At 41.8% G+C, this 13,391-nt stretch overlaps 1 protein-coding gene across 3 annotated transcripts in view; it reads left to right on the forward strand.

Annotated features, from left to right (window-relative positions):
• The window catches only part of LOC115208159 (ubiquitin carboxyl-terminal hydrolase 48), a 30,911-nt gene that overhangs the window by 2,390 nt on the left and 15,130 nt on the right, over window positions 1-13,391 (forward strand). For 2 of the 3 annotated variants that reach the window (XM_029776011.1, XM_029776012.1), the window contains 10 exons: window positions 2,692-2,812; window positions 3,006-3,147; window positions 3,239-3,366; window positions 3,555-3,679; window positions 4,265-4,373; window positions 8,139-8,272; window positions 8,415-8,497; window positions 10,702-10,884; window positions 11,112-11,249; window positions 11,626-11,775. In XM_029776011.1, coding sequence (XP_029631871.1) covers window positions 2,692-2,812; window positions 3,006-3,147; window positions 3,239-3,366; window positions 3,555-3,679; window positions 4,265-4,373; window positions 8,139-8,272; window positions 8,415-8,497; window positions 10,702-10,884; window positions 11,112-11,249; window positions 11,626-11,775 — 1,313 coding nt within the window. The remainder of the gene's footprint in view (window positions 1-2,691; window positions 2,813-3,005; window positions 3,148-3,238; window positions 3,367-3,554; window positions 3,680-4,264; window positions 4,374-8,138; window positions 8,273-8,414; window positions 8,498-10,701; window positions 10,885-11,111; window positions 11,250-11,625; window positions 11,776-13,391) is intronic. The other variant, XM_029776013.1, reaches the window with a different exon arrangement.

A 13,391-nucleotide genomic window follows, 5' to 3' on the forward strand; every position in this document is an offset into this window, starting at 1 on the left:
ATATTTTCCTTGCCAAAAAACCTGATACCGATATTTCAAGGCGGTGACCCGATCCTGTAGGTTCATGCTCTACAACATTCGCAGAGTACGACCCTGCCTCACACAGGAAGCGGCGCAGGTCCTAATCCAGGCACTTGTCATCTCCCGTCTGGATTACTGCAACTCGCTGTTGGCTGGGCTCCCTGCCTGTGCCATCAAACCCCTACAACTCATCCAGAACGCCGCAGCCCGTCTGGTGTTCAACCTTCCCAAGTTCTCTCACGTCACCCCGCTCCTCCGCTCTCTCCACTGGCTTCCAGTTGAAGCTCGCATCCGCTACAAGACCATGGTGCTTGCCTACGGAGCTGTGAGGGGAACGGCACCTCCGTACCTTCAGGCTCTGATCAGGCCCTACACCCAAACAAGGGCACTGCGTTCATCCACCTCTGGCCTGCTCGCCTCCCTACCTCTGAGGAAGCACAGTTCCCGCTCAGCCCAGTCAAAACTGTTCGCTGCTCTGGCACCCCAATGGTGGAACAAGCTCCCTCACGATGCCAGGACAGCGGAGTCAATCACCACCTTCCGGAGACACCTGAAACCCCACCTCTTTAAGGAATACCTGGGATAGGATAAAGTAATCCTTCTAACCCCCCCCCCCCTTAAAAGATTTAGATGCACTATTGTAAAGTGGTTGTTCTACTGGATATTATAGGTGAATGCACCAATTTGTAAGTCGCTCTGGATAAGAGCGTCTGCTAAATGACTTAAATGTAAATGTAAATTTCAAATTTTAGCGGCCCTTTAAGCATTCTAGTACAGCTAAATAGTTACCACATGGACACAGCGGTCTAAGGCACTGCATTTCAGTGCAAGACGCGTCACTACAGTGCCTGGCTCGAATCCAGGCTGTATCACAGATTTCAATAATAGTTGATGTCATACCTCAGGAGGATGTTTTCTCTCGAATGAGCCATTGATCATATTTTTTTTTGCAATATTCCTACCACGAGAAATATGTAATTTATCGGAGGGTCTAGCACATTTTTCCTATTTGTCTGCCTCTTTAGTCCAGGGTGTATTGCATGGTGCCGTTGCCAGAGATGATATTATAGAAAGGAGATAGGAATCCAATGAATGAATGAAGCAACTTTTAACGCCCCACCCAGAAGACTGTCTCCCAATTGCGTTCAAGTTGTCATGCTGCGTCACGCAATCCCTTCTCAAAGTCGGTGTATATGAGGAGAAACGTGCCTATTTTCCTCAAGTATGTAGTGTCACGTTTCCAAAGCTATACGATATTACAGATGGCAAGTTAATTATCTCATATCTCATAAAATGTGGGGTTTTTGAGCTAGCGCCTAATAGAATCCCATTCGCTCCTTGTCCCAGAATCGCCCAGAATGCTCAGCGCGGCACATTGACGTAGTATGGGCAACATTTCCCATCTCCTCAAGTATTTCTGCCGTTGCGAATGTCAGACTCCACTCTGTGAGGCACATCGATCTGCAAGTTCAACATGTTGAGATTGTAGACTCCTAAATTGATAGTGCAGGGTGTTTTGGCAATTTTACAGCTAACTAGCTACTTTATATTGTCTTTGGTATTATTGTGTGTAACTACGTTCGCTTGCTAGCCAGCCAGCCCATCTAGAGAGCATAGCATTGTGGATTTTGAAGTCAACTTGAGGTGATTTCCACAACGATTTTCCAATTTGCTACCAACCTTATTAAAACGGCAAGATGAAACATTTGTTCACAGAAAATATTGTTCTAATATTAGTGTTATTTAACAGTAAATTAGGAATGATTGGTTTTGGTTCGATTTTCCCTTCCTTAATCTTTTCTTTATATTGGCCAGTCTGAGATATGGCTTTTTCTTTGCAACTCTGCCTAGAAGGCCAGCATCTCGGAGTCGCCTCTTCACTGTTGACGTTGAGATTGGTGTTTTGCGGGTACTATTTAATGAAGCTGCCAGTTGAGGACTTGTGAGGTGTCTAGTTTGAGAAACAGACAATCTAATGTACTTGTCCTCTTGCACAGTTGTGCACCGGGGCCTCCCACTCCTCTTCCTATTCTGGTTAGAGCCAGTTTGCCCTGTTCTGTGAAGGGAGTAGTACACAGCGTTGTATGAGATCTTCAGTTTCTTGGCAATTACTCGCATGAAATAGCCTTCATTTCTCAGAACAAGAATAGACTGATGATTTTCAGAAGAAAGATCTTTGTTTCTGGCCATTTTGAGCCTGTAATTAAACCCACAAATGCTGATGCTCCAGATACTCAACTAGTCTAAAGAAGGCCAGTTTTATTGCTTCTTTAATCGGGACAACAGTTTTCAGCTGTGCTAACATAATTGCAAAAGGGTTTTCTAATGATCAATTAGCCTTTTTAAAATGGTCAACTTGGGTTAGCTAACAAAACGTGCCATTGGAACACAGGAGTGATGGTTGCTGATAATGGGCCTATGTAGATATTCTATTAAAAATCAGCTGTTTCCAGCTACAATAGTCATTTACAACATGAACCATGTCTATACTGTATTTCTGATCAATTTGATGTTATTTTAATGGACAAAAAAATGTGCTTTTCTTTCAAAAACAAGGACATTTCTAAGTGACCCCAAACTTTTGAACTGTAGTGTATGTTTTATTAAAAATGTGTGAAAGAAGTTGTTGTTAGGCTATTGATGTTTTTCCTGCTGACTTTGCTTATACAGGAGGAATTGCAAAGGGAACCCAAATTGTCTTGTCGGTATTGGGGAACATGCCTGGTTGGGAGAGATCGACGAGAACACCTTCCACAACATTGACGATCCAAACTCGGAGCGCCGGGACAAGGTAGGCATACCTCCACAACATTCACCATGAACACATCTGCAAGGATGTGCTCCTGCCTGTTTGTGAATCCACATTACTTAGTTCTACTTCAAGTTAACATGTCTGCCTTTTGATCTGCACTGATGTGGAAACACTGGATGAGTAAGAGACAAGTTTGTTTGTACTTGTCCATCTCTTTCTTTCTCCCTCTTAGAACACGTTTGTGGGTCTGACAAACCTGGGCGCCACGTGTTACGTCAACACCTTTCTGCAGGTGTGGTTCCACAACCTGGAGCTGCGTAGGACCCTGTATCTGTGTCAGAACACGAGGGCAGAGGAGCACGACATGGACTCAGGTGTGCAAGCCCTCAGAGATCAGCCCAACTGTATAGATGACCTCAGGTAAACCCAAATTGTAGAGCTGAAACACAATTTTCCCTTTCTCAGACTACGAGCCTCGCAGCATATGTGAACACCTGCAGTACCTGTTTGCACTGCTACAGAACAGCAACAGAAGGTACATTGACCCCTCAGGGCTGGTCAAGGCTCTGGGGCTGGACACAGGACAACAGCAGGTAGAGCCCAATTATCTTTTTACATGTACAGGAAAGTCTGTGTGAAGAGTTCACAATGTTTGGAAGAAGCTTATTTGTTTTGATAGTGGCTATAGGAGGAAAACAAATAATACAATTTTAAAATTGAAACTGTGTTTTTATTTTACTCCTTCTTTCTCCCGCCCTGTCTTCTTTCCTTTCACTTTCAGGACGCTCAAGAGTTTTCCAAGCTCTTCCTCTCGCTATTGGAGGACACCTTATCCAAACAGAAGAACCCAAACCTGCATAATGTCATCCAGCAGCAGTTCTGTGGCCAGATGTCTTACGTCACTGTGTAAGCCAGGACTACATTCACCCATCAACTTTAATCAGACTTAAATAACATTCTAACAACCTAGTTGTAGTTTTATTTGTTAGAATTTGCAATCTTCGGGTTGCCACGAGAGATGTCCTTGTCCTTTCTTGCTTTATGGCTGGGTTTTATAAAGTCAAGCGTCTGACTATTTTGTACTTTGATATCAGTGGTGGTGCCAGTCAGAAATGCAACAGGATTTAACAGTCTTTTATTAGCATCATAAAGGCAGATGGAAAAGTGCTGTGTCAGGTTAACTGGACCGTCCATGTCAGGCCGGACACTAGGCTTTTTAACTAGAGGTTCTGGCTTTGTGGTTGCAAAGGTTATCCTTTTATCCGAGCCACGCTTTTGCCATGTATGATTTTTGGATCAAGATCAAAACGTATTTGCACTACCTTGTTTTTTGTTGTTGTCTTAAATCAACCCAGACTTCTACACAACACCGATACATTTCAAACCTCTGCAAAAAAAATACAAAATAAATAACAGGTGCAGACTTTGCACTGGTACAGACACTGAGTAAACCTGTCCCTGAGTGTTTCTCTGTCTGGCTTTACAACACAGGTGTAACCAGTGTGGTCGTGCTTCTCCTCTGCCGTCCCGATTCTACGAACTGGAGCTCAACATCCAGGGCCACAAGAACCTTACAGAATGTGTCACAGAGTTCCTCAAGGTAACAATGAAGCCATAAGACTGCTAAATAGCTAACAAAATGTCTACACAGATTATCTGAGTTGACCCTTGGATTACATTTTTTGTTTTTGCACAGTCTCTATGCACACTCACAGGACTCTTCACACTCTTGCACACTGACACTTCAACACACACACACACACACACACACTCCATTTGCTCGCACACACATTTATACTGACTAGACACACACTCGCATACAAATAATCGTATACGCTGTTGCTACTTTGTTTATCAAATATCCTGATGCCTAGTCACCTTACCACAATAATATCTACCTCTATCGCTCCAGTATCCCTGCACATTGTAAATATGGTATTGGAACTGGCCCTGTGTATAGCTTACTCACTAGTCATGTCTTTTTTTTATTTCTTATTTTTATTTGTGTTTTTGTTCTACCTTATGTTATTTTTAGTACTACATTTATATTGATTACTGCATTGTTGGGTTTAGAACTTGCAAGAAAGGCATTTCCCTCTACTTGTGCACGTGACATTGAAACTTGAAACATTGTATAATGACATCAATGTTCCCGACGGTATTAATGCATTTTGACATCAGAGTTCCGCAAGTAACAATTAATTATGACATCGGGGTTATATCTCCTGGTAATAGCGAAGCTGCATAAAGATCGCGCCCGGCGATAGGCCAAGGGCCACCCACCAAAAACGTGTTGGTCCGTGACCCAGAAAACGGAATTGCAAAATTTCGGCTACACTATGTAGATAATGTTATGAACATGAATACTGTGCGATTCAAAACATGTCAAATAATCCCATTTTTATTTCATCAAAGTTATTTTTATATATATATATACATACATACATACATACATACATACATACATACATACATACATACATACACAGTACCAGTCAAAAGTTTGGACACACCTACTCATTCAAGGGTTTTTCTTAATTTTTACTATTTTCTACATTGTGGAATAGTAGTGAAGACATCACAACTATGAAATAACACATACTATGGAATCATGTAGTAACCAAAAAAGTGCTAAACAAATGAAAATATACTTGAGTCTTCAAAGTCTCCACACCTTTGCCTTGATGACAGCTTTGCACATTCTTGGCACTCTCTCAACCAGCTTCACCTGGAATGCTTTTCCAACAGTCTTGAAGGAGTTCCCACATATGCTGAGCACTTGTTTGCTGCTTTTCCTTCACTCTGCAGTCCAACTCATCCCAAAGCATTTCAATTGGGTTGAGGTCGATTGATTGTGGAGGCCAGGTCATCTGATGCAGCACTCCATCACTCTCCTTCTTGATCAAATAGCCCTTACATAGCCTGGAGGTGTGTTTTGGGTCATTGTCCTGTTGAAAAACAAATATTCCCACTAAGCGCAAACCAGATGGGATGGCGTATCGCTGCAGAATTCTGTGGCAGCCATGCTGTTTAAGTGTGCCTTGAATTCTAAATAAATCATTGAGTGTCACCAGCAAAGCACCATCACACCACCTCCATGCTTCACGGTTGGAACCACACATGCAGAGATCATCCGTTCACCTACTCTGCGTCTCAAAGACACGGCAGTTAAAACCAAAAATATCAAATTTGGACTCCTCAGACCAAAGGACAGATTTCTAGTGGAAGCCTTAGGAAGTGCAGAATGAACCCTAAGTCACTGTGTTGGATAGGCAATGACTTGAAAAGACTACAAGCTCCAGATTTCCCACTTCCAGGTTAGATTTTTCTCCGGTTTTTGCCTGCCATATGAGTTCTGTTATACTCACAGACATTTAAACAGTTTTAGAAACTTCAGAGTGTTTTCTATCCAAATCTACTAATAATATGCATATTCTAGTTCCTGGGCTCGAGTAGTAGGCCGTTTTAATTTGGGTTCGTTTTTCATTCGGCCGTGAAAATACTGCCCCCTACCCTAGAGAAGTTAAGGAGAAGTGTATCTATAATTCTTATATTTTATCAATGTTTATGATGAGTATTTCTGTAAATTGATGTGCTCATTCACCGGAAGTTTTGGGAGGCAAAACATTTCTGAACATTACACGCCAATGTACATTTTTTGGATATAAATATGAACTTCATCGAACAAAACATACATGTATTGTGTAACATGAAGTCCTATGAGTGCCATCTAATGAAGATCATCAAAGGTTAGTGATTTAATTTTAGCTGTATTTCTGGTTTTTGTGACGCCTCTCCTTGCTTGGAAAATGGCTGTGTGGTTTTTCTTGTCTCGGCGCTGTCCTAACATAATCTAATGTTATGCTTTCGCCGTAAAGCCTTTTTGAAATCGGACAGTGTGGTTGTATTAACGAGAAGTGTATCTTTTTAAAATGGGATATAATAGTTGTATGTTTGAGAAATTTGAATGATGAGATTTTTGTTGTTTTGAATTTGCCGCCCTGCTATTTCACTGGCTGTTGAATAGTGTGTACCGTGGGTGGGACGCTAGCGTCCCACATTTCCCTGAGAGGTTAATATGGACTTGGTCTTTGACCAAATAGGTATATCTTCTGTATCCCAACCCTACCTGGTCACAAAACAATTGATTGGCTCAAATGCATTAAGAAGAAAAGAAATTCCAAAAAATAACTTTTAGGAAAGCTCACCTGTTAATTGAAATGCATTCCAGGTGACTACCTCATGAAGCTGGTTGAGAGAATGCCAAGAATCTCATATTTTTATTTGTTTAACACTTTTTTTGGTTACTACATGATTCCATATGTGTTATTTCATAGTTTTGATGTCTTCACTATTCTACAATGTAAAAAATAATACAAATAAAGAAAAAGCCTTGAATGAGTAGGTGTCTGAACTTTTTTGACTGGTACTATATATATTTTTTCTTTACTTTTTACTCCTTTTTCTCCCCTATTTCGTGATATCCAATTGGTAGTTAGTCTTGTCCCATCGCTGCAACTCCGGTACGTACTCGGGAGAGGCGAATGTCGAGAGCCATGCATCCTCCGGAACGCGACCCTGCCAAGCCGTACTGCTTTTTGACACACAGCTTGACCCGGAAGCCAGCCGCACCAATGTGTCGGAGGAAACTCCGTCCAACTGGCGACCATGTCAGCGTGCATGTGCCCGGCCCGCCACAGGAGTTGCTAGAGCACGATGGGACAAGGACTTCCCGGCCAAACCATCCCCTAACCCCGACGACGCTGGGCTGATAGTCTGCTGCCTCATGGGTATCCCGGTCGCGACACAGCCCGGGATCGAACCTGGTTCTGTAGTGATGTCTCTAGCACTGCGATGCAGTGCCTTAGAACGCTGCGCCACTCGGGAGGCCCCAAAAGTTATATTTAGCATCGCAAATCACAGCACATGTGCTCCGATGTTGCTATGTTTCATCATGGTTCCTTTTTTTCCACGCTGGCGCACAGAACTATTTGTGCGTTCGGTGTTCGTCCTTGCATCAGCTCAACCAACACGTTACCTTCACAGATCCAGATGAACCCCGAAACTAGTAAATATGTTTCAACTGTGTACATGGATTTTCTCTGTTAATATAAGACATTTTGGCAGCTGTATTTAGCCTACAAGGGCCGTCATTGCTCTTATCTGCAAGCCACACTAAAGATATCACAACGTTTGCTAGCTAACACAGCTCTCAAAATAAGCAAGGACCTGACAACTAAATAAAGCGCTGTTCTGGCGTCTCATAAAAATATATTCAGCATGTTTCAACAGCTTCTTACAGTTTAAAAAATCAACATTTGTGAGGTGTTCTTTTATTTTTTATCATCCTGTGAACTCCCTGCAGGAGGAGAAGTTGGATGGTGACAACCGCTACTTCTGTGAAAGCTGCCAGAGCAAACAGAACGCCGCTCGACGCATCAAACTGCACAGCCTCCCACGGGTACTCAACCTGCAGCTCATGCGGTTCGTTTTCGACAGGTCAGTTTGATTCATTCATTCCGTCTGTAGTCTCCAGTCTACCACTCTTCACTACCCACCCTGAGTAGTGGCCATTTACTGAGGGTCAATGCAACAACTCAGTGGTGTTGCTGAATGTTGTCTTTCCTCTTCTGGTTTCCAGACAAACGGGTCACAAGAAGAAGCTCAACACCTTCATCAGTTTCCCAGAGCAGCTGGACATGGGCCCGTTTCTGGAGGAAAAAGGTATTGCCAGCCTCTCAATGGCAAAACACGCTGTCCTCGATCTATACATGTGACAAAATAATTAATGATGAAGACGGATAGCTCGTCATCTTCTACACTCGGACACGCCTACCCATGACCTATTTCTCCCTCTTTTCTTGTGATGATTTAAACCCCTCTGGCAAAACAAAGTAGGTATCATACATTGCAACACATTCAAGAGTACAAATACAACATTTCATGACTCTACGTGCATATTTGGTGATATATAAAGACTGCCTTACTTCCTACATGTGACCAAATGTACTGTTTACATTCTTTAATTATTCTAGCTACGACCGGCTCGTCACTTCAAAAATCTCTCTCGAATTAGGTCATGGAGGCTAGCATTTGTTCATTTAGTTTCCATGACACCCATACATACAAAAGCCAACTAGGATCAAATGAAGAAATGTGTTTTCCTGCTGGTAGATGGAGACCTTTAATTATGCTAAATGAGAGAATAAGTTTCTTAGCTGGCTGATTTGGAATCATACGCAGACATTACGATTCAAGATAAATGGATTCAAGATAAATAACTGTTGACATATTAAACCTATACAAATGAAATGCATTACTTTGCTGTATTACAAATGATTTCCATTTGATTCTCTCTTGTTTAAATGCCATTTATGGTGCAGGAGACAGACATATTTTACCTTTAAAAATGACCAGTAGATGGCAGTATTGACCTATGGGAAGCTGACACCCTCAGAAGGTCGGTTCAATTCACAATTGTAACCAGGAACATGTTTCATTAATAAAACAGAAAGAAAACTGGAGACCGCTGCTAGAGACCTCGTGTCACATGTTAATATAGTAAGAAAATACCACAACAGAGAATTGTCACTTGGCACAGCGTTATTTATAGGACACTTTCAGCTAAACAATCAGTTATGCAGTGGGCAGTGACGAGCGTAATTTTTTTTCATTTTCTTTGATTGCACATAAATGTCGTCCAGGAATAGCCCATGTTGCGCTACATGACTGAAGTTCTGTGAGAAAGTATTTTTGACAATGGTGTGAGGGTTCTTTCATTTGATTTAAATCACTTTTTACTGCACCCCTTTTGATTTGAATGAAACTTTCTATGCATATTTGCCCATGGTACAAATGGTCTAAAAGTACATTTTTCCACTTGTGACACATTTTGCATACCCCACCATACCATGAGACATCCATGCCTTCATCACTGGAAAAAATAAACGATTGACATTAATATCAATTTGATATTTTATTTATTTTAAGTTTTAAATTAAGTAATTTTTTTCCTTTCACAAATTATTTGATGCGTAAAGTCAGTTTCGTTTTTCATTTTTGCATATGTTACTTGGATCCTATTTTACATAATCTGAAGTGTGTTGTGTCTGCCATCGGTTGAGACACAGCATGTTCTTGAATACAGGGTGGGTGTCATGTTTTGGCTGAAATGTTTTAAAATGTGAATACAATTCAAATGTTCAACTTTCAAATGGTTAGCACAAAGATGGTTGGAGGTCCACACATCAGAGATACTGACTTGAATGGGAATATAATTTGTTTAAAATTACACTGTCAATCTGCCATAGGAAAACTATTGAAATCATAAAAATATAGATAATCGAATAGACATGACCATTTAGGTCTACATTCAATGGTGGGTGGAACGGCGGCCATCTTTGTGGTAGTAATTGCAAGTAAAAAATGTAATTCAAATGTAAATGATTTACTAGCTAAATTTCAGTGGTCTGAAGGGTTATCTCCATTCTATCAATGATATTTCTGTGATTGAAATGACACCCATCCTGAATTCAAGAGTATGCTGTGCCTCAGCCGATGACGGGCACAACACAAACGCCTCAAATGTCAAATAAGCTACATATGTGAAAATGGTAAAACAGATTTTACGCATTTTTAGATGTAATTTTTATTGAAATTATACAGTAGTTTGACAACCTTGTTTTGTAAGCTTTTTTAAATATATCAAACTCAACCATTTATCTTTTCCAGTTATGAAGACATGGATGTCTCATGGTAGGGTGGGGTCAAAAAGTGAATGAAATCAAATGGAACGACCCATGGTAAAGGCTGCAGACACACAACACACACACACATTCCATGCTGTGGAAAGTTGGTTAGTCTGTGTGTGTATGTATGTGTGTGTGTGTGTGTTTGTTTTTTTGGGCCTCTTTGGGTGATGTCCCCAGAAGATGAGAAGTGTGTGTACGAGCTGAGTGCGGTCCTGATCCACCGCGGGGTCAGCGCCTACTCGGGTCACTACATCGCCCACGTGCGAGACGCCCGCACCAGCGACTGGTACAAGTTCAACGACGAGGAGATTGAGAAGATGGAAGGCAAGAAGCTACAGCTGGGCATCGAGGAGGACATCGGTGAGCCACCCTGAGTCCCTGCTCCTCCCTTCCTTAGTCCATATGTACCCCCTTCACCTCTCCTCCCTTTTCTTTCCCTTCACTTCCCTGAATTGTAGCAGTATTGTTTTGTAATACATCTTGGTTAAAAATGGACATTTGTTTAGTGGTAAAAGTCCCACCCTTTCCACTCTTGATCACTTTGTCTCTTATACGCATTCTCTGCTGTTCTTCTGGTCTTTCTCCAGCCGAGACGGTGAAGTCCCAGACCCGTAAGCCCAAGTGCAGTAAAGGATATCACTGCTCCAGAAACGCCTACATGCTGGTGTACAAATGCCAGAGAGAGGAGGACACTGACCCCATGGAGACCAACGTTGAGGTGCCAGGTGAGGATCTAACTACTGTACTGCACCTGGTGATTACTGTAGTACAATACATTATGTGCAAGGTAAGAATTGAGCTAGCTAAAGGGCTGCTGTGTGTACAGACCTTTGACATACTTGACTCAAATAGTCAACAAGTCAACACCCCAGATAAAAATAGTTAAGAATAAATGTTAGGTGGTAAAAGCTATTCTCTAGTAAGGTTATTCCCTAGTGAACTGTGTAGTTCGATATTCCCTGCTTTTGTAAAATTGGCTAAATGTGCATGGTACACTACCTGTTGCTGCAGAGGCCTTGTGGTTAGAATGTTGTGGTTGTATGACCTTTGAACCCAGCGATGGGAGCTGTGATGTCAGTGGGAGCCCTCTATCTGTGCCAGGCTTTCTGGAGAGGCTGGTGGACCGAGACAACAGGAAGTTTGAAGAGTGGTGCCTGGAAATGGCCGACATGCGCAAGCAGAGCGTCGACAAGGGCAAGGCCAAGCACGAAGAGGTGAAGGAACTCTACGAGCTTTTACCTGCGGAAGACGGTTGGTAAAAACATTACCCCAGACATATCACAATATGGTAGTAGTTCTATGTTCATGATGGTTAATGCCAATGTTTTCCACTAGCGCTGGCTGTCAGCTAAACCGACTAATTTTCAGCCCATGACTTTTTACATTTAAATTAACTACGCTACTTTTCAATTCGCTAGTCAGAAAAAAGTCAGCCAAACCCCCTTGCAAGAATGAACGATATGCATCTTCTAGCGATCTATTGATAGGACAGGCGCCTGTTAGTCACTAAGTGAGCGACAAAAGGGAAAGACTGCTAGTTTGACAGTCTGCTATCTGTCCCGCTTCCCGGTGCCTGTGGGCAGTGTGATTTGTGTGTGCTGTGGTTGGTTGCAGTCTAATTTCTTTACACTGAGGAGGGGGGAGCATGATGCTCCTTCATCATCTCTGTGAGTGAATTTCAAGACTCTACAGTGTGACCATTTTACTCGCCTATGTGCCTAAAAATAAATGTGGAAACTGAAAATGTATGAGCACGTGCGCGTTGTGATTTTTATAGCAAAAAATACATCTGGAATTGTTTTGAGATGGATATACCATGGATCTTTTAGCTATTTTGAATTGTAGGACCCCTTTAGGTATAAAAAAAATGTAAATAAAGAAATGATTTGATAAAACATTGAATTTGTCCTTTACTACTATAGCATAAATAAGGCTGCACATCTGGCTGTGATTGGGAGTCCCATAGGGCGGCGCACAATTGGCCCAACGTAGTCCAGGTTTGGCCGGGGTAGGCCGTCATTGTAAATAAGAATTTGTTCTTAACCGACTTGCCTCGTTAAATAAAGGTTCCTTTTTTTTTATAATTAAAAAATATAAACGCATTGAATAACACATTCATAAATGGTAATAAAAAAAGACAGTCCTATATCAAGGAGATATAACAAAGCTCAGGAAATATATTGTAATTTTTTACATTTCACCCCTTATTTTTGTTGGCACAAAACTACCTCCATACTTCCATTTATTTGCATGGGTTACTTTCAGACAAGTCCTGTGACTTGTGGGGGTTTGTAGAGCAAATCGGAGAACACCATGGTGTTCTTGAGTCACCCTTTTCCATAATGGGGTCATATTAGTTTGTAGCTCAAACGGTTCAGACGCTACAGAAAAAGTTGGCACATCAGCATTGCCGACTTTGTACAATTCCCGTGGCACTTGTGGGGGTTCTAGAACAAAACGCTACAGACGTTTTCGTGAGAAGACCGATTTTCAGGGTGTCTCATTGTCTGACAAACACCTCTGTAGCTTGGCTACCTTCCACCACAGATGCAGATGGTCAACGTAGGTGGATGCAGTGGATTGAGACTCAGCCCATGCTAAACACCTTATATCTCTAGCTTAAACTGACAGATTTTAATGGGGATTATTTATATTACTTAAAATCCAACCGTGCGTCAATCTAAAAGACCTTCACTTGAAAAATGAGAGAAAAAGGCAATAGTACTCTTTGTCTCTCTTGAGAAACCGTAGCCATTTCCTCAAAATATTCAGAATTATTCTAACATAAGGTCTTACATGCTGACCAGACCGCTCGCGCGCATGTTGATTTTGTCCACCCACACCAGGCGCGATCAGGACACGCAGGT

The sequence above is a fragment of the Salmo trutta genome, chromosome 14, assembly GCF_901001165.1.
Source record: "Salmo trutta chromosome 14, fSalTru1.1, whole genome shotgun sequence".
Classification (NCBI taxonomy): Eukaryota; Metazoa; Chordata; class Actinopteri; order Salmoniformes; family Salmonidae; genus Salmo; species Salmo trutta.